The following is a 21,859-nucleotide window of genomic DNA, read 5'->3' on the forward strand; positions in this document are numbered from 1 at the left end:
ATTAATATTTGAACATATATTTGAGTGTCAATTACACTATAGCAGTGAGGGAATGCCTAAAATGACTTCTGTTGTCATTATCTGTGTAATTAATTCAATTATCTTAACTAATGCTGCCCACAAAAAAAAAAAAAAAAAGTGGTTCCATCTCTCTTTTATGTACTTCAGTTGTTAGGATACATTGAATAAATACAGTATGGAGGTTCCTCTTATAGTCATTGCTGGGTTAAACCAAGCTTAGAACACACAATACACATCTTCAATTATTTAATCTTAACATATTAGCTTTTTATTTTCATATTTCTTCAAAAGCTAAAGATGAGTTGTTTTAGTGTTTCAGAATCACTGTTTTATTGTAACATTTAAAACAATAGTAAAAAGGAATAATTTTTTAAATGTATGAAAAAATGAAAATGTATGAAATTTTATAAAAATGAAATTGTATATTTAGTACTATTAAATTATGATCTTGACATTACCCTGTGGGTAAATATGCACATTTCAATCGAGTGTAACTAGAAGTTGTGTCTAAAGATTTTCAATGCCAAGGACTAACCTGGTTCCTTAAAAGTGTTATAGATTTCTTGTGAATACATCTATGATTTTCTTCTGAATGGATTCAATGCCAGTGTTAAACATTAAATGTTGCCTTTGGGTTGGCAAAAATATCTAGTATATTTAGTCTGTGTAAATGCTACTAATATGAACGTTATTACAAAAATTAAGGCCTGAAAGTCAAAACTAGATTACTGATAAGAAATATCACCATAATTATTTGCAAATGCTGTTTTGTTTATAAAACATTATTCATTATATATATTTGTTCTTATATAACATTTTTATATTTTGTCTCACTACTCTGACTGTAGTCATTATGAGTTGAAATTATTTTTGTGATATTTTAAAATCTCGTCTCTCAACCCCACTCATTGCACTAAGTCCTTGTTATACATGAAGTTGCTTTATAAAAAGTTAATGAATGAATGTGTGCAGGCACATGTTCAAATCATGTTAAAAGTTTATGTAATGGAGATTTATAATTTGTAATGAGAAAACGACCCAAATGTCTTCAAACTGATCCATTCTACCATGTATGAATAGACTATTTAATATTAATTTATATAGTGGTTCTATTTCCAGAATAGATACCAGTTATGTCTTCAGAAATGTTAGTTACCAACGTATCTCTTTGCCATTTTGAGTATGTGTCTATTGTCACTACTTTTGCAATTAATGTGAAATAACATAAAGATGAAGTTCAGTTGTCTGCTACTGGAAAAACAAAATTATTATTTCCTTTTATTTTTCTTCCTTCCTTCTATTATTTTTTTCTAAAGAGGAAACACAAGAAGTAACAGAATCAGGTAAATATTTGCTTTCACAGAGGAGGTAACACAGATCAATAGGAATAGTATTTAAATTTGAATCTCTATATAGCTGCGTAACATTTGGGAAAATCCATTAACAGCTCAGATTCTCAGTTTACTCATCTATAGAATAGACATAATGACTTTCCAAAAGGCTTGTAATAAGTATGAAATGAAATAACGTATATAACATTCCCACTACATGCTTGGTTGTCACTCATTAAATATTGGTGTCCTTCTTACTCTTGTCTGATAAACTGGAGAAGGAAATGGCAACCCACTCCAGTATCTTGCCTGGAAAATCCCATGGACGGAGGAGTCTGGTGGGTTATAGGCCATGGGGTCGCAAAGAGTCGGACACGACTGAGAGACTTCACTTTCCCTTTCCCTTTCTTACTCTTGTCTGATAAATATAGTTAAAGAAAAGCATCAGTCAGTCAAAACTCTGGTTTAAAAAGCATGTGTCCACATTTTCCTCAGAGATATATTGTGACTCTTACATTGTTTTTACTCAACAGTTAATTCATTGAGTATTCATAGCACTAATCAAATTTTCATTTCCTAAAGGTAACAGTAGAAAATTTGAATGTTTTTTTCTGTTACTAGTTTAAACTTATTAATAAATGCATGGCTTACTCTAGCTTTACTTGAAAACATGTACAAAAATAAAACCAGAAAACAAAAGGAGGAGGTTGTGATTTATAAAACCAAATAACCAAGGATAACAGAAATATACATGTTCTTACACAAGGGCGGGAGACTTTATCTTCACATCTTTAAAAGCAGAACCTTGACCCTCTTTCACTTACAGGATTAAGTTTCATCTGCAAATATTTACTCCAAAACTGAGTAAGAAAATTATGTTTTTAAGCCAATGTTATTGTTATTTTCCCCCCCTAGCAAAAAAGAAAATTGAAAAATCTGAAAAGGAAAGTAAAGGTAAATACATTTTAAGGCATGTATATCAAATTAGTGATAAAAGCATAAGAATCAAAAATATGTAATTATACAAATTATATCACTTAAAAAAGCAATTCATGAAAATATGGACATTGGTTTTAAAGTATATATCAGAATCGAAGCTATGTAGGGTGTTATTCATGCAAGGAGTGTAGTATTACATTATTATTAGATATCTAAAGGGAACAGGAACTGAGATCTTAAAGCAAACTCCATCTGTTATTGCTATATTAACACCATAGAGTTCTTTTCATATAACTCCTGAATTGTAAATATTGACTGCAAAATATGTAATTTCAAACTTAGAAAGACCTATGAATAAATACGTATATGACTCTACCATTTTATCTCTATAGAAAAAGCAGAAGTGAGACATCTTAAAGAAGAAAAAGGTAATTTTTAAAAGCTTAAAACTTCCTGAAGTCAAAATATTTTGAATAAATATGTATATGACTCTACCATTTTATCTCTATAGAAAAAGCAGAAATGAGACATCTTAAAGAAGAAAAAGGTAATTTTTAAAAGCTTAAAACTTCCTGAAGTCAAAATATTTTGAATAAATATGTATATGACTCTACCATTTTATCTCTATAGAAAAAGCAGAAATGAGACATCTTAAAGAAGAAAAAGGTAATTTTTAAAAGCTTAAAACTTCCTGAAGTCAAAATATTTTGAATAAATATGTATATGACTCTACCATTTTGTCTCTATAGAAAAAGCAGAAATGAGACATCTTAAAGAAGAAAAAGGTAATTTTTATTTACTTATTTTTTCTTTTTTTAATTTTATTTTATTTTTAAACTTTACATAATTGTATTAGTTTTGCCAAATATCAAAATGAATCCACCACAGGTATACATGTGTTCCCCATCCTGAACCCTCCTCCCTCCTCCCTCCGCATACCCTCCCTCTGGGTCATCCCAGTGCACTAGCCCCAAGCATCCAGTATCGTGCATCAAACCTGGACTGGTGACTCATTTCATACATGATATTTTACATGTTTCAATGCCATTCTCCCAAATCTTCCCACCCTCTCCCTCTCTCACAGAGTCCATAAGACTGTTCTATACATCAGTGTCTCTTTTGCTGTCTCGTACACAGGGTTATTGTTACCATCTTTCTAAATTCCATATATATGCGTTAGTATACTGTATTGGTGTTTTTCCTTCTGGCTTACTTCACTCTGTATAATAGGCTCCAGTTTCATCCACCTCATTAGGACTGATTCATTTTATCTCTATAGAAAAAGCAGAAATGAGACATCTTAAAGAAGAAAAAGGTAATTTTTAAAAGCTTAAAACTTCCTGAAGTCAAAATATTTTGAATAAATATGTATATGACTCTACCATTTTATCTCTATAGAAAAAGCAGAAATGAGACATCTTAAAGGAGAAAAAGGTAATTTTTAAAAGCTTAAAAGTTCCTGAAGTCAAAATATTTTTGAATAAATATGTATATGACTCTGTCATTTTGTCTCTATAGAAAAAGCAGAAATGAGACATCTTAAAGAAGAAAAAGGTAATTTTTAAAAGCTTAAAACTTCCTGAAGTCAAAATATTTTGAATAAATATGTATATGACTCTATCATTTTATCTCTATAGAAAAAGCAGAAATGAGACATCTTAAAGGAGAAAAAGGTAATTTTTAAGAGCTTAAACGTTCCTGAAGTCAAAATATTTTGAATAAATATGTATATGACTCTGTCATTTTATCTCTATAGAAAAAGCAGAAATGAGACATCTTAAAGAAGAAAAAGGTAATTTTTAAAAGTTTAAAAGTTACTGAAGTCAAAGTATTTTGAGTCAAAATTTATTTATTTCAATTTTAAAGAAAACTTTTGTTTATGCACGCGATGATTGCTGGCCTGATTAAAAGAAGAAGAGTGGTAAATAATCACAGCCTGTGATAATGACAGTGTCAGAGGAGCGATGGATGCAGGCCACGCCTGCAGTGTGCAGTCATGTGTTGGTCATTGGTGAGAAACCTTAGAAGCTGCACTGCGATGCTGCTTTTTTATCTTAACTTTAGTTTTATTTACTTAGGAAACTACATAAATAATACAATAATCACTGATTTCCATGTTTAGTCATCTAAAAACCTTATAAAGGCCTTAATCATCAGAGAAATATTCTGTCGAGTCAGGAGCAAAGCATTCTTAGACATACCAAAAAGATTACTAATAACAAAAGAAGACACTTTTCTGGTTTATATCTAAATTCAATTAATCAGCATTACCCATTGTCCGTGGACTCAGATTCATTTAAATACCCTGTAATCACTGAGTTCAGGTCATATCTATGTTTATGCAGATACAACAATCTCTTCAGCTAACATTTATTTTTCTTAGGTGTTAGCAGAAAACTTTTAAAACACCTTGAGAAAATATTTACAACATTTAAATTATTCTCATGTTGCTAAAGCTTAGAGTTGAAGTGAGCCAAAGTTTTTATGAATATTTGCTCTGAAAGTTAATATTTTAATTTACATTTTCTTTTTTATACAGTGCCAACAAGAAAAGAAAGTCTTCAATTACACAATGTGACAAAAGGTAATCTTGACCTTGGTAAATCCTCAAATGCTGTGTTGATGTGGAGATGCCTGAATTATGTTGGTGCTTAATATTAACACTAAATTTCTAAAGCAAGAAAGTCTAGCTGTTATACAATTCTAACAGCAGGGGAAGTGGACAGGTAGGAAATAGAACAGAATGCTTACATTTCAGTGGAAAACTAGGAAATGTGAAGAAATAGAAACTATTAACAACATAAACAGGAGAATGGCACCCCACTCCAGTATTCTTGCCTGGAAAATCCCAGGGACAGAGGAGCCTAGTGGGCTGCCGTCTATGGGGTCGCACAGAGTCAGACACGACTGAAGTGACTTAGCAGCAGCAGCAACAACATAAACATTCATTAGATATCCCAGTACCTATCAGAAGGAAAAATTTATTATTGTAAGAAGACTTTCCCAGCATGACTACATTCAAGGATGATAGAGTAGTAAAAAGAGAAGGAGCCAATAGTCTGTTTATCTGCAACTACATCAAATATAACTAATATCATGAATATAGTTTTATTATTTATAAGTCGATCTTTGAAATTAATTCAACATTAGATACAAAGTAGATAGCAGAGGGCAGAAGCTAGCATGCACATGACAGGCAGGTGTTCTTCACCCAAAATGAGAATGACCTATTTTGGTGACATCATCATAAATCTGTAAGAGTATAACTGAATTACTTAGTCTGGGTCATAAAATTTTAGATGAATCTAATTAATTCAAAATGTAACAAAACATAAGTGATTTATATTTTAAAATGCTAAGTAAACATGCCATAATTAAATAAGAATTTTCATTCAGAGTAAATATAGATCTCTAGTCTGTGTGTATACTGGGAGTGTGGAGAGGGAGGAACCTAGTTTTTCACTGGTCCCTGTTGCTGCTTACTGTAATGTGTATACCTGAAATGGCAGAACATATTTAGACACAATTTTTAGTAATATTAAGGTGTAAAATTTGGAGTAAGAGAGCAAATCAGATTTGTAAAATGATACAAGAACACAATTTTTATATTGGAAATTTCTCCAGAAATGTTATATCTTTTAAGATACTTAGCCAGAAGAATAGGAGAAGGCAATGGCACCCCACTCCAGTACTCTTGCCTGGAAAATCCCATGGACGGAGGAGCCTGGTAGGCTCCACTCCATGGGGTCGCTAAGAGTCGGACACGACTGAGCGACTTCACTTTCACTTTTCACTTTTCACTTTCATGCATTGGAGAAGGAAATGGCAACCCACTCCAATGTTCTTGCCTGGAGAATACCAGGGACAGGGGAGACTGGTGGGCTGCCGTCTATGGGGTAGCACAGAATCGGACACGACTGAAGCGACATAGCAGCAGCAGCAGCAGCAGCAGCAGGCAGAAGAATAAAAAGTAATGTATTACTTTGAAAACTCACAGCTATAGCCTTTCCTATTATTATTTCAACTTCCATCTTAGTATAGACCCAGTGATCATTCACAGTTTAAAGCTGAGTTAATGTTAGGTGAAGGAAGTCTAACCTCTAGGAGTGTTTACCTGATAGAGACAGGAGTTGGCTCCAAGTGGGTGTGGTGTCAAAGGCTTAAGCCCATTCAATCACATTTTAATATGAAGAAAAGTTATGACCAACCTAGATAGCATATTGAAAAGCAGAGACATTACTTTGCTAACAAAGGTCCGTCTAGTCAAGGCTATGGTTTTTCCAGTGGTCGTGTATGGATGTGAGAGTTGGACTGTGAAGAAAGCTGAGTGCCGAAGAATTGATGCTTTTGAACTGTGGTGTTGGAGAAGACTCTTGAGAGACCCTTGGACTGCAAGGAGATCCAACCAGTCCATTCTAAAGGAGATAGGTCCTGGGTGTTCATTGGAAGGACTGATGCTAAGGCTGAAACTCCAGTACTTTGGCCACCTCATGCAAAGAGTTGACTCATTGGAAAAGACTCTGATGCTGGGAGGGATTGGGGGCAGGAGGAGAAGGAGACGACAGAGGATGAGATGGCTGGGTGGCATCACCGACTCGATGGACGTGAGTCTGAGTGAACTCCGGGAGTTGGTGATGGACAGGGAGGCCTGGCGTGCTGCGATTCATGGGGTTGCAAAGAGTCGGACACGACTGAGCGACTGAACTGAACTGAACCACATTATGGTAGGCAAATATAAGGGAAAGCTTTCTACCAATTAGAGCAGCCCAAAGATAAAATGTGCTTCCCTGGTGGCTCAGACAGTAAAGAATCTGCCTGCAATGTGGGAAACCTGGGTTTAATCCCTGGATTGGGAAGGTCCCCTGGAGGAGGGCATGGCAACCCACTCCTATACTCTTGCCTGGAGAACCCCCATGGATAGAGGAGCCTGTCCAGCTACAGTTTCACTTTCAAAGACAAAAGGCACCCCACTTTGTCCCCTAGAAAGTGGTCTATTGGTGCTGACTAGAGGGTGGCTGTCCAAAGAATTCTAGGGATTTGGACACTGGATAGAAGATTCTTTCTTACTGTATTCTGTGAGTCCATTTCTAAGATCTTCATATTATGAATACATGGCAGGAAAAAATAATTACATGTGAAAACATAAGGGACTTGATTTAGGTCATACCTGAATGGTCTAGTGGTTTTCCCCACTTGCTTCAATTTAAGTCGAATTTGGCAATAAGGAGTTCATGATCTGAGCCACAGTCAGCTCCCAATCTTGTTTTTGGTGACTGTATAGAGCTTCTCCATCTTTGGCTGCAAAGAATATAATCAATCTGATTTCAGCATTGACCATCTGGTGATGTCCATGTGTAGAGTCTTCTCTTGTGTTGTTGGAAAAGGGTTATTGTTATGACCAGTGCATTCTCTTGGCAAAACTCTGTTAGCCTTTCCCTGCTTCATTCTGTACTCCAAGGCCAAATTTGCCTGTTACTCCAGGTGTTTATTGACTTCTACTTTTGCATTCCAATCCCCTATAATGCAAAGGACATCTTCTTTGGGTGTTAGTTCTAAAAGGTCTTGTAGGTCTTCAGAGAACTGTTCAACTTGAGCTTCTTCAGCATTACTGGTCAGGGCATAGACTTGGATTAACGTGATAAAGATATACCCATTTGAATGCAGAGTTCCAAAGAATAGCAAGGAAAGATAAGAAAGCCTTGCTCAATGATCAATGCAAAGAAATAGAGGAAAACAATAGAATGGGAAAGACTAGAGATCTCTGCAAGAAAATTAGAGATACCAAGGGAACATTTCATGCAAACATGGGTTTGATAAAGGACAGAAATGGTAGGGACCTAACCAAAGCAGAAGATATTAAGAATAAATGGCAAGAATACACAGACGAACTGTACAAAAAAGATCTTCACGACCCAGATAATCACAGTGGTGTGATCACTCACCTATAGCCAGATGTCCTGGAATGCAAAGTCAAGTGGGCCAAACTTAGGAAGCATCACTATGAACAAAGCTAGTGGAGGTGATGGAATTCCAGTTGAGCTATTTCAAATCCTGAAAGGTGATGCTGTGAAAGGGCTGCACTCAATATGCCAGCAAATTTGGAAATCTCAGCAGTGGCCACAGGACTAGAAAAGGTCAGTTTTCATTCCAATCCCAAAGAAAGGCAATGCCAAAGAATGCTCAAACTACTGCACAATTGCACTCATCTCACACGCTAGTAAAGTAATGCTTAAAATTCTCCAAGCCAGGATTCAGCAATACATGAACCGTGAACTTCCAGATGTTCAAGCTGGTTTTAGAAGAGGCAGAGGAACCAGAGATCAAATTGCCAACATCCACTGGATCATCAAAAAAGCAAGAGAGTTTCAGAAAAACATCTATTTCTGCTTTATTGACTACGCCAAAGCCTTTGACTGTGTGAATCACAATAAACTGTGGAAAATTCTGAAAGACATGGGAATACCAGACCACCTGACCTGCCTCTTGAGAAACCTGTATGCAGGACAGGAAGCAACAGTTAGAACTGGACATGGAACAACAGACTGGTTCCAAATAGGAAAAGGAGTACTGTATATTGTCAAGGCTGTATATTGTCACCCTGCTTATTTAACTTATATGTAGAGTACATCATGAGAAACGCTGGGCTGGAAGAAGCACAAGCTGGAATCAAGATTGCTGGGAGAAATATCAGTAACTTCAGATATGCAGATGACACCACCCTTACGGCAGAAAGTGAAGAACTAAAGAACCTCTTGATGAAAGTGAAAGAGGAGAGTGAAAAAGTTGGCTTAAAGCTCAACATTCAGAAAATGAAGATCATGGCATCTGGTCCAATTACTTCATGGCAAATAGAAGGGGAAACAGTGGAAACAGTGTCAGACTTTATTTTTTGGGGCTCCAAAATCACTGCAGATGGTGATCCCAGCCATGAAATTAAAAGACACTTACTCCTTGGATGGAAAGTTATGACCAACCTAGACTAGACAGCATATTAAAAAGCAGAGACATTACTTTGCCAACAAAGGTCCATCTAGTCAAGGCTATGGTTTTTCCAGTAGTCATGTATGGATGTGAGAGTTGGACTATAAAGAAAGCTGAGCCCCAAAGAATTGACGCTTTTGAACTGTGGTGTTGGAGAAGAGTCTTGAGAGTCCCTTGGACTACAAGGAGATCCAACCAGTCCATCCTAAAGGAGATTAGTCCTGGGTGTTCATTGGAAGGACTGATGCTGAGGCTGCAACTCCAATAGTTTGGCCACCTGATGCGAAGAGCTGACTCATTGGAAAAGACCCTGATGCCGGGAAAGATTGAGGGCTGGAGAAGAAACGACAGAGAATGAGATGGTTGGATGGCATCACTGACTCAATGGACATGAGTTTGGGTAAACTCCGGGAGTTGGTGATGGGCAGGGAGGCCTGGCATGCTGTGGTTTATAGGGTCGCAGTCAGACACTTCTGAGAGACTGAACTGAACTGAAAGCATAAGTCTAACCTAGAACTAGTTGAGAATATAAGCACATTCTATTCATTCCTTCACTCAAGTAATGGTTCATTACATCTAAATTCCTGTCTCTTTAGCCAATGCTATTTAGAAAGGAAAGATTATAGCATTAGCTTTTCTAAAGTATTTTTCTGAATTCCATTAGCCTAACTTTTGTAACTTTGCAATTATTAGGATATATCAGAAACTCTACAAGTCTTAAAGTAAAACACGTTATGCAGATTCCTTAAAAATTATATTTTCAAACCTAGCCCTTTAAATTAGACATTAATGGAATATGAATGTTACCCATTCTCTCTGTTTCAGAAAGTTAGAAAGTCTGCTATATTTAAGACAGTCATTTCACTTTATATCTTCATCCTAAATACATAGAGTTTAATGGAAAAACATATTTGAAGAATTATAATCTCTCACTGAAACTAATAAATAAATGATTATGAAAATTTAGTTGATTTTACATGTTGCTTTTTAAGATTTTGGAGAAGGTTTTATTCATGTCCAAAAGGAAAATAATTCTCAATAATGTATTTTATGAAATTTTGAAAGTTTAAAGCAAGTATTTAGATTAATTATATCATGCAAAGTAATTTCACTGGCGTTGGATATAATTATAGTTTAACCAAAACAATTTAACAAAGATCCTGATGATTTTAGTAAGCATGTTTAAAAGCATAAGTATGTTGTGACACCTGCAATGATTAATAACTTTTTTGATGTCTCACATAATAGCAATTAAGATATTCAAAGATCCATGTTATCAGACAACAGAGAGCTCCACTTATTCACTAACTCATGAAAAATAAGGAAGAAAGTCAAAAGATATTAGACTCTTTTATGCAGTCTATTGATGTATAATATCTTTGTATTTTACCTGAGTTAAACAAGACTTGTTTTCTTTATTTTTAGTAGAAAAACCCGCAAGAATATCAAGTAAGTACTGCTTATATTGATAATAAATTCTCTTTGGCATACAGTATGAATTTCAAGCTGAAATTCATGAAATATTTATTTTTTTAATGTGTTCAGAAATTGAGTCATTTCATATTAAACCTTCTGACAGGATTTTGATGACTTTTCATCTTATTTATGTTGAAACTTAAAAAAACAAAACTGTATTATTAAAACAACTTGTAACAAATACCTTATCATGTTCTTGAGCCTGAAGATTAAAGTGACTTGCATTCAATACATAAGTCTTTTCAGTGATTAAGGTTGAATGGAATAAAATAATCCTACTTTCGTCTTCAGCCCTCAATCACTAAACGTTTGAAATAGAGCACATCTGGTTGAGCAATAATGCTTGCTTTGCTGTTGTTTTCTAATGTTCATTAACTTAATTATAGGTCTGAAAAGAATACATAGTTAGGAATAGATCTAATCTTATGTGTAACATACACTGACCAAACTCTCAGAAAATACTCTCTGAAATACCAAGATCTAGGTGTAGATAGCAGCTCAAATGATACATGCCACAACTATGAATTTTCCTATAAATCTTAAAATTCTGGGAAATAGCAAATTTCCTTCTCAAGTTTCCAGATTTAAGAAGACAAATGATTTTAAATCAGTGCTATCTAAGGCAGTATCACTAGAGCCACATCTGTAGTTTTAAATTTTCAAGTAGACACATTAAACGGCTTCCCTGGTAGCTGACCTGGTAAAGAATCCACCTGCAATGCAGGATACCCCAGTTTGATTCCTGGGTTGGGAAGATCCTCTGGAGACGGGATAGACTACCCACTCCAGTATTCTTGGGCTTCCCTGGGGTTCCAGATTGTAAAGAAACCTCCTGCAATGCAGGAGATCTAGGTTCGATCCCTGGGTTGCGCAGATCCCCTGGAGAAGGGCATGGCAACCCTCTCCAGTATTCTTGCCTGAAGAATCCACATGAACAGAGGAGCCTGGCAGACTACAGTCCATGCGGTGGCAAAGAGTTGGACACAACTGAGAAACTAAGCGCAGCACAGACACATTAAAAGGGTAAAGACAAATAGATGAAAACAATTTTAATATTTGTATCTGATGCTATTTTCAAATATTTTTTCAAAATGTAATCTATATAGAAGTATTTTGATAGTTTATCTAATTTTTTATTGAGCCTTTGAAATTGTGGGTGTATATTATACTTATGGCACATTTTGATTTGCACTAGCTGTATTTCAATTCTCTAACAGCCCCGGGCGTCAGTGGCTACTGCATTGGGCGGAGCAGTTCTCAGGATTTATTGAGTATTTCTGCTGTGTTCAATATTTAGTGAGTAATAAGGATGATATAAGACAATCAGTAAAGGTGGTACTTGCCATATATCTCAAAGTTCCTTGACTGCAAGTAATAGAGCTCCATATGGACTTGCTTCAGATATTTTTGAAAAAAGGAAAATAATTACAAGGTTACAGCACTGTCTCATTGATGCACAGGCAAAGCTAATATTTGATCTTCAGAAAACCCTCTGAAACTATCTCACTCCACACCCTTCCCCTACGGCCAAAGGTAGTCAGGATAGAATTCATTTAGGAGATAATTCTACAATTTGTATTTGAAAAATGGTTAGGATTGGATAATTGGCAAAAGAAGGTGTAAAGAAAAAACTCACTTGTCCTGTGTATTTCTCCTTTACTCTCACGCTACTACCATACTCCTAACACTTCTGATACCAGGCAAGTAGGATTGTTTTCATACTAAGCATTTCTCTGTGACACCAGCTCTCCTACAATTCAATTTAATTCTGATACTAACTAGACTTAGCACATCATAAATTGCCAATCAAAAATTTATCTGTGAGCTGTTTGTATACTTTGGAGATTAATCCTTTGTTAGTTGCATCATTTGCAAATATTTTCTCCCATTCTGTAGATTGTCTTTTTGTCTTATTTATAGTTTTCTTTATTGTGCAAAAGCTTTTAAGTGTAATTAGGTTCCATTTGTTTATTTTTGTTTTTATTTACATTGCTCTAGGAAAAGGATTCAAAAAAATACAGATACAGTTTATATCAAAAAGTGTTCTGCCTATATTTTCCTCTAGGAGTTTTATAGTATCTAATCTTAAATTTAGGTCTTCAGTCCATTTGGAGTTTATTTTTGTGTATGGTGTTAGAGAATGTTCTAATTTCATTCTTTAACGTGTAGCTATTCAGTTTTCCAAGCATCATTTATTGAAGAGACTGTCTTTTCTTCGTTGTATATTCTTGCTTCCTTTGTCATAGGTTAATTGACTATATATGTTGGGGGTTATTTCTGGGCTTTTTATCCCATTCCATTGATCTCAATTTCTCTTTTTGCGCCAGTGATATGCTGTTTTGATTATTCCAGCTTTGCAGTATAATCTGAAGTCAGGGAGCCTAATTCCTCCAGTTCAGTTTTTCTTTCTTAAGATTTCTTTGGCTGTGTTAGAAAGCAGTGAGATGTAAGAACATATAGGTTGAAACTGTGAGGTAGAGAACCTGCCCATCAAGGAACTCTAGACTTATTGCCACAGAGGGCTATGGTTTATTTTGTGTAAAGGAGTGAAATATGGAGGAATTGTTGGAAAGTCTAACCTCATAAGAATAGCAGTAATAGAAGTAGTAAGAATAAGAGTAGTAACTGAAAAGAGAAATGTGTGAGGAAGACAATATATTGATTCTGGTGGATAATAAGTTATAAATATCCAAGACATCATGGAATAATGCATTTTATTATTTTTTTAATTTAAATTTATTTATTTTAATTGGAGGCTAATTACTTTATAATATTGTATTGGTTTTGCCATACATCAGCATGAATCTGCCACAGGTGTACACATGTTCCCAATCCTGAACCCCCCTCCCATCTCCCTCCCCATACCATCCCTCTAGGTCATCCCGGTGCACCAGCCCCAAGCATCCTGTATCCTGGACTGGCGATTCGTTTCTTATATGATATTATACATGTTACAATGCCATTCTCCCAAATCATCCCACCCCAAAACACCAATACAGTATACTAACGCATACATATGGAATTTAGAAAGATGGTAATGATAACCCTGTATGTGAGACAGCAAAAGAGACACAGATGTATAGAACAGTCTTTTGGAATAATGCATTTTAATAAGCTTGTTTTGTGTGTATATGAAAATTATGTTTTTATAGCACATACTTTTCATCATGCCTTTTTAGAGGTAATTATCAAAAACTGCCTCAGATACATATCAAGTAGAACATACTAAAGATAATTTAAACTAAAGAATCATTGTTCTTTCCCTGAACTCTCTTTTTTTTTTAACATTATGTAATTTTTTTTGTCAGATGTCTAATTTATTTTTTAGCTGTTTGTCTTTACTAAAGGAAGTTGATGAAATAGTTCCTTTGTGCCCATTGCTGCCTTCCAACCTTCTCTCCACCGCTAGGGCCTGTGTCTCTTGTCCTCTGAACAGAAGCAGGTCTTCCACCTCTGCTCTATCATTTTTTCTGCTTTGGTGCTGGATGCGCACAGACCATTATTCATTCCCAGATTTTTTTGTTGGGAATGGGGGAGACTGTTAATATGTGGGAAAAGACTGATGTAAAAGAGAGAAGCAGTATCTCTTTCCGAAATCTCATGGCTTACTCTGATTGAGATTCTTGAAATCATCCTGGTGGACTAGATTCTCAGCTACCCTGAGGGTTTGTTTTAGGAATAAAAAATAATCAGCAAAATAATAGTATTTCTTTATTACATCAGTGAAAGTAACATTGCAAAATCAAAATTTCCATGATTCACAGACTATTATGGTTTAATTGATATTTGTTCTGTGGGTTTACTTTATCAAAGGATGTAGATTTCTAATTTCTGAATAGTCATTTAATTTTCATTCTGTATTTTTTACTTTGTATGTATGGTAAATATATAATGAAATTACCTTTCCACAGAGTTTTGAGGAAGACCTCAAGAGGCATGAAACTATACTATATTTAAGATATAATTACTGATACTTTTACCTGTGGCCGATTCATTTCGATATTTGGCAAAACTAATACAATATTGTAAAGTTTAAAAATAAAATAAAATTAAAAAAATAAAAGCAAAACAAATATTCACATTCTTGAATTTTAAAGTATAATTATTTCTTGCTGATATTAGTATTTTAAGGCTTTGGAAAACTTTTCCTTTGAGAAAAAGTTGTGTACAAAAAAATTACGTAAAACATCATTCCCAGGAACTTGCCTGTAGGCAAAACATGAAACAAAGCAAGGGAATGAGGAATTACAGTCTTTAAGAGCAAATGGGGCAAGGGAAGTCTTGCACCTAGAAGAGTATCAAGGTTCTTGACATAGCTGAGACACTGACAGTATATTTATATTATATTTATAATTAAGGAAAAAGATTTTATAAGAATCCATAGTTTTTGTTCTTAGTATCTACTAGTCAACATTTAAGTAAAGCTAGGTTGGCTTGCCCTTGAAAATGAGTACTTTAAAAGAAGTGATGTATTAAGAACACTTCTTAAAATTATTCTATGTAGAAATTTAACTTTGACACCTTTTTCTGTAACATTTTTATCTGATCAGAAATAGTGAGGATTTTACTGTTAGCACCTCACCAAAATTATCTGTGTAGACAGGTTTGAATCATTGTAAAGTCTCTGAGATCAAATATTTGTATTAAAATAATGAATTTAACTTTTTCATAAAATGCTGATACATTTTAATCTTTTCAGTTCAGTTCAGTTCAGTTCAGTCGCTCAGTCGTGTCTGACTCTTTGCGACCCCATGGTCTCAGCACACCAGGCCTCCCTGTCCATCACCAACTCCCAGAGTTCACTCAGACTCACATCTATCGAGACCGTGATGCCATCCAGCCATCTCATCCTCTGTCGTCCCCTTCTCCTCCTGCCCCCAATCCCTCCCAGCATCAGAGTCTTCTCCAAGGAGTCAAATCTTCACATGAGGTGGCCAAAGTACTGGAGTTTCAGCTTTAGCATCATTCCTTTCAAAGAAATCCCAGGACTGACCTCCTTTAGAATTGCCTGGTTGGATCTCCTTGCAGTCCAAGGGACTCTCAAGAGTCTTCTCCAACACCACAGTTCAAAAGCATCAATTCTTCAGCATCCAGCTTTCTTCACAGTCCAACTCTCACATCCATACATGACCACTGGAAAAACCATAGCCTTGACTAGACAGACCTTTGTTGGCAAAATAATGTCTCTGCTTATCAATATGCTATCTAGGTTGGTCATAACTTTTCTTCAAAGGAGTAAGCGTCTTCTAATTTCATGGCTGCAGTCACCATCCCCAGTAATTTTGGAGCCCAGAAAAATAAAGTCTGACACTGTTTCCACTGTTTCCACATCTATTTCCCATGAAGTGATGGGACCAGATGCCATGATCTTCATTTTCTGAATGTTGAGTTTTAAGCCAACTTTTTCACTCTCCTCTTTCACTTTCATCAAAAGGCTTTTTAGTTCCTCTTCACTTTCTGCCATAAGGGTGGTGTCATCTGCATATCTGAGGTTATTGATATTTCTCCCGGCAATCTTGATTCCAGCTTGTTCTTCTTCCAGCCCAGCATTTCTCATGATGTACTCTGCATATAAGTTTAAAAAGCAGGGTGACAATATCCAGCCTTGACGTATTCCTTTTCCTATTTGGAACCAGTCTGTTGTTCCATGTCCAGTTCTAACTGTTGCTTCCTGACCTGCATACAAATTTCTCAAGAGGCAGGTCAGGTGGTCTGGTATTCCCATGTCTTTCAGAATTTTCCACAGTTTATTGTGATCCACACAGTCAAAGGCTTTGGCATAGTCAATAAAGCAGAAATAGATGTTTTTCTAGAACTCTTGCTTTTTTGATGATCCAGTGGATGTTGGCAATTTGATCTCTGGTTCCTCTGCCTTTTCTAAAACCAGCTTGAACAACTAGAAGTTCACAGTTCACGTATTGCTGAAGCCTGGCTTGGAGAATTTTAAGCATTACTTTACTAGCATGTGAGATGAGTGCAATTGTGCAGTAGTTTGAGCATTCTTTGGCATTGCCTTTCTTTGGGATTGGAATGAAAACTGACCTTTTCCAGTCCTGTGGCCACTGCTGAGTTTTCCAAATTCACTGGCATATTGAGTGCAGCCCTTTCACAGCATCTTCTTTCAGGATTTGAAATAGCTCAACTGGAATTCCATCACCTCCACTAGCTTTGTTCGTAGTGATGCTTTCTAAGACCCACTTGACTTTGCATTCCAGGATGTCTGACTCTAGGTCAGTGATCACACCATCGTGATTATCTGGGTTGTGAAGATCTTTTTTTGTACTGTTCTTCTGTGTATTCTTGCCACCTCCTCTTAATATCTTCTGCTTCTGTTAGGTCCATACCATTTCTGTCCTTTATCAAACCCATGTTTGCATGAAATGTTCCCTTGCTGTCTCTAATTTTCTTGAAGAGATCTCTAGTCTTTCCCATTCTGTTGTTTTCCTCTATTTCTTTGCGTTGATCACTGAGGAAGGCTTTCTTACCTCTTCTTGCTATTCTTGGAACTCTGCATTCAGATGTTTATATCTTTCCTTTTCTCCTTTGCTTTTTGCTTCTCTTCTTTTCACAGCTATTTGTAAAGCCTCCCAGACAGCCATTTTGCTTTTTTTTTTTAATCTTTTACAGAAGTTAATTACTTTTTAATAAAACTTAAGCAAACCCAGCAGAGGACTAGCCAGGATTTCCATTTTTTATATAGCTTCCTTTGTTGCTTTCATTTGTAATTTGCTTTTTAATGCTTTCTAACTTTTAAAATGTTCATTCATCTTTTGGTTCTGCATTTTTTGTGTATGAATTTGGTAAACTAATAAGTAATTTGTATCAATATTAAAGTATAGTGGATAATTTTAGATATCAAATTCAGCTACTTTGTGATTTTGTCTGAAAATTTAAATAAGCATGGATATAATTAAAGTTTTTATATAAAGGCTTTTCCTTCATTTACATGTTTGATATATCTTAGGTTAAGCACTTCTTTTATAAGATTATAATTACACATAACTGAAGTATACCATTTGTCATTAATAAAAGCATAACCTGTTTTTATTGATTATATATCCCTGGATTGAAAATTTTCAAGAATTTCAGAAAGCCACAATTTCCTAATAAACATGTTACTGCTATTTGAAAGAAAGTTTGACTTTGTCAGACAATCATGAATTCAGACAATCATGAAACTATTAATGAGTCAGTGAACTATAAAGTGTTACTATAGTGGCAAAAGGAACTAATTCTCTTAAACCTTTAAACACAGAGTATGCTTTGGTTTATGTTAATATTATATGTAATTCCCTTTTATAAACAATTAAAATAATGATCTTTTCTAAAGAGATCAGATACAACCTAAAGTCCTGTAAGAGTTAATTCATGACTAAATCAAATTATTTATGTTATCTCAGACTAATTGATTTGCTAATAAAAATATTAATAGTATGCCATTAACTAATGGTGGCATATCAACACTTTAACTTTCAAAGAAGTGAATCAATTTTATTACACAACATATCGCAGTCACATTTCTAGTGCTGCACAGAAAGCTTAATAATCTGATTTGATGCAGTTACAGAAAATGTCTTGAAACATCGTTTGCTTACTTTTACAGAGTAAGTTTGAATGGTGTTATTAGTGCCAGTTGTATCTTGAATTCACTTGCCTAATGTTGACCAAAATATTTCCCCCAAACTAAACTAAATTGCAGACACTTTAAATGACTATTAAATCACTCTGTGGTCTATTAAAATTCTTTGACCATTTTTTTAAAAAGAGTATCTCCATTGATTTAAATAATTATTTTATAATTACCTTATTCGTTGTTGAAACCAGTGGGATTGATTAATTACTTAAAAACAGAAAGAGGAAAAAAGACTGTCCCATTTCTAAATTAATTCCTCAGGAAATGAAGATTTAACAAGAGAGATGATTATCCTTTTCTATAATTCATCTTTGCATGCTAATTAATGTTAAAATTTAAATTTACTTTTCTTCTCCACAAGCTCAAAGTATTTAAAAGTGTTTTATTATTTGATATCTTACATAAACAAAATAACATGTAAGTATATATTTAAAAACTAGATACTATGATGTGACTTTACCTCTGAACTCTCTCCATCCTATCTCTTGGTTCCTGGTAGAAGTAACTAATACACTGATTTTTTTTTTAATTCTCTTAATTTTTTTTTCTGATTTTATCACTTTTCTTTCTAATTTTATCTTACATTGTAAGATATATTCTGAAGTTTGTTTGTTTGTTTTTTTTTTACTTAATGCTATGCTTCTCAAATCCTTAAGTGTTTTGTGTAGTTATAGCTCATTTTCACTGCTGTATAGTATAGCACTTTGTGAATAAATGCATTTTAATCTATTCTACTATTGATGGATATTTGCTTTGATTCTGATTTAAGATTTTTGTGTTCCTTTTTAAACATCTTATTCTGTATGTTTATTTTATTACTCTTTACCCTTTCTACACATATTGCAAGTAACATATTTTCCTTTAAGTACTACTTCAACAGCCTCTCTCAAGCTTCTTTATATGTAGTATTTTCATTATCATTCATTTTAAAGTATTTCTTAATTCCATTGTAATTGTTTAATTAGTATATTTCATAGAAGTTTTAGAATTTTAAATACTTTAACATTTCCAAGCCTATGGGAATTATAAAGATTATCCTCTTTTAATCAACTTCTAACTTAATTGTGTAGTAATTAGAGAAAGTGGTCTACTCTTTGAAATGTGTTGAGCTCTTATCTTATGAAATAATACATTATCTTTTAGTAAATTTCCATAAATCATTGAGAATAATATTCATTTTCTAATGGTTAGAGGCAAAATTCTATATACATTAAATTGTTGTTCATTCTGTAAGTTGTGTCTGATTCTTTGCAATGCCATGGCCATAGCACACCAGGATATCCTTCACTATCTCCTGGAGTTTGTTCAAATTCATGTGCATTGAGTTGATGATGCTATCTAACCATCTCGTTCTCTGCTGTCCTCTTCTCCTTTTGCTTTCAATCTTTCCCAGCATCAGGGTCTTTTCCAATGAGTCGCTCTTTCCATCAGGTGGCCAAAGTGTTGGAGCTTCAGCTTCAGCATCAGTCCTTCCAATGAATATTCAAGGTTGATTTCCTTTAGGATTAACTGGTTTGAACTCCTTGCTGTCCAAGAGACTCTCAAGAGTCTTCTCCAGCACCATAATTCAAAGACATCAGTTTTTCGGTGCTCAGCTCTCTTTTTGGTCCGACTCTTTCATCCATACATGACTTCTGGAAAAAACCATAGTTTTGACGAGACAGAACTTTGTTGGCCAAGTGATGTCTATACTTTTTAATATGCCATCTAATTTTGTCATAACTTTACTTCCCAGGAGCAAACATCTTCTAATTTCATGGCTGTAGTCACCATCCACAGTGATTTTGGAGCCCAAGAAAATAAAATCTGTCACTGCTTCCACTTTTTCCCCTTCTGTTTGCCATGAAGTGATGGGACCCAGATGCCATGATCTTAGTTTTCTGGATGTTGAGTTTTGAGCCAGCTTTTTCATTCTCCTCTTTCATGCTCATTCGAAAGCTCTTTAGTGCCTCTCCAGTTTCTGCCACTGGAGTGATATCATGTGCATACTTGAGGTTGTTGATATTTCTCCCAGCAATCTTGATTCCAGTTGTGATTCATCCAGCCTGGCATTAAGTTAAATAAGCAGAGTGACAATATACAGCCTTGTCATACTCCTTTCCCAGTTTGGAACCAGTTAGTTGTTTAAGATTCTGACTGTTGCTTCTTAACCTGCATACAGGTTTTGCAAGAGACAGGTAAGGAGGTTGGTATTCCCATCTTTTTAAGAATTTTCCACAGTTTATTGTGATCCACACAGTCAAAAGCTTTAGCATAGTCAATGAGGCAGAAGTAGATGTTTCTTTAGAATTTCTAATCCTGATTTACATGCTAATTTTGTTCAGTATTTTTAGTTCTAACCTTTAAACTGTATGAATGTCAGATTTTATTATTATTTTTTCAATCAGTATGTGTCTGTCTTTACCCATATGTTTACCAATGTCACTATTTACCATTTCATTTGCATCTCTGAATTTCTTTTGCTGTCCTACTTCTTTCAAGACAATCTTCTTTAGAAGTGCCTTAAGCAAAACCTATTGGTGGAAAAAATACTCTGTTTTTATTTCTCTGACAATGTCTTTAAGTAATCCTCATTCCTGAGAGCCTTCTGCTAGGCACATATCTAGGTCACCAGTTATCACTCTTCGAACATTTTCAGTGTATTATTCCACTGTCTTGTTTTTGCTTCTTCCACTGAGGTGGGAGAATTTTATTATCAGTTGAATTGTCATTCCTTCCTATGTGATCTATCTTTTCTTCTGGCTTCTTTAAATATTTTCTCTTTGCATTTTATCTGCTGCAGTTTCAGTCAAGTTTTTTGGAATAAGAGCTTCTTTTTATTGTGAAATGCTTCCAGTATACTTTTTTTTTTTCTTTTACCAATTTGAGGGATTAATGGCCTTTATTCTTCAAACATTGTGTCTGCATTCTTTTTTCTGCTGATTAGGAACGTGTTGGGTATGTATATTATTTCTTCTCTTTTAACACCTCTTTTAAGTCTTTCATCTTCTTGTGTCTCTATGCCATATGTAGGGAAATTTGATCCATTCTAACAACCCACTCCAGTACTCTTGCCTGGAAAATCCCATGGACGGAGGACCCTGTTAGGCAACAGTTCATGGAGTCGCAAAGAGTCGGACACGACTGAGTGACTTCACTTCACTTCAACACATATTTAGTAATTATTTTTTGAACCCTCTAATTTGTATTTTTCTTAAAATAGTTATTTTAAAATCTTATTTGTTATTTCACAATCACCTGTTGCTTGTTCTTATTTATAAATTTATATTTTACTTTTTAAAGCATTCATATATATTAAATTTTGAATATGAAGTACTTTGTGATATAACTTTGTTGTTTGTTGTTTCTTTGGACTCTCACTCAGGATGGTCTTTTCTGTGTTTGAGACTTTATGAAATCACATTGTTTTTCTTTCCCTCATTTCTATCTGACCTTATCTTTCTTTGTCTCTATTGTCCCTGTCGTGCTCAAGTTTATT

The 21,859-nt window shown here is 34.8% G+C and overlaps 1 protein-coding gene across 50 annotated transcripts in view; it reads left to right on the top strand.

Moving 5' to 3' along the window:
* Positions 1 to 21,859, top strand: part of TRDN (triadin) — a 415,089-nt gene that overhangs the window by 379,868 nt on the left and 13,362 nt on the right. For 6 of the 50 annotated variants that reach the window (XM_070795846.1, XM_070795842.1, XM_070795840.1 and 3 more), the window contains 13 exons: positions 1,338 to 1,364; positions 2,268 to 2,306; positions 2,684 to 2,719; positions 2,803 to 2,838; positions 2,922 to 2,957; positions 3,041 to 3,076; positions 3,571 to 3,606; positions 3,690 to 3,725; positions 3,810 to 3,845; positions 3,929 to 3,964; positions 4,048 to 4,083; positions 4,831 to 4,875; positions 10,698 to 10,721. In XM_070795846.1, coding sequence (XP_070651947.1) covers positions 1,338 to 1,364; positions 2,268 to 2,306; positions 2,684 to 2,719; positions 2,803 to 2,838; positions 2,922 to 2,957; positions 3,041 to 3,076; positions 3,571 to 3,606; positions 3,690 to 3,725; positions 3,810 to 3,845; positions 3,929 to 3,964; positions 4,048 to 4,083; positions 4,831 to 4,875; positions 10,698 to 10,721 — 459 coding nt within the window. The remainder of the gene's footprint in view (positions 1 to 1,337; positions 1,365 to 2,267; positions 2,307 to 2,683; positions 2,720 to 2,802; positions 2,839 to 2,921; positions 2,958 to 3,040; positions 3,077 to 3,570; positions 3,607 to 3,689; positions 3,726 to 3,809; positions 3,846 to 3,928; positions 3,965 to 4,047; positions 4,084 to 4,830; positions 4,876 to 10,697; positions 10,722 to 21,859) is intronic. The other 44 variants (XM_070795837.1, XM_070795841.1, XM_070795845.1 and 41 more) reach the window with 44 other exon arrangements.

Source organism: Bos indicus, chromosome 9 (genome assembly GCF_029378745.1).
Source record: "Bos indicus isolate NIAB-ARS_2022 breed Sahiwal x Tharparkar chromosome 9, NIAB-ARS_B.indTharparkar_mat_pri_1.0, whole genome shotgun sequence".
Classification (NCBI taxonomy): domain Eukaryota; kingdom Metazoa; phylum Chordata; class Mammalia; order Artiodactyla; family Bovidae; genus Bos; species Bos indicus.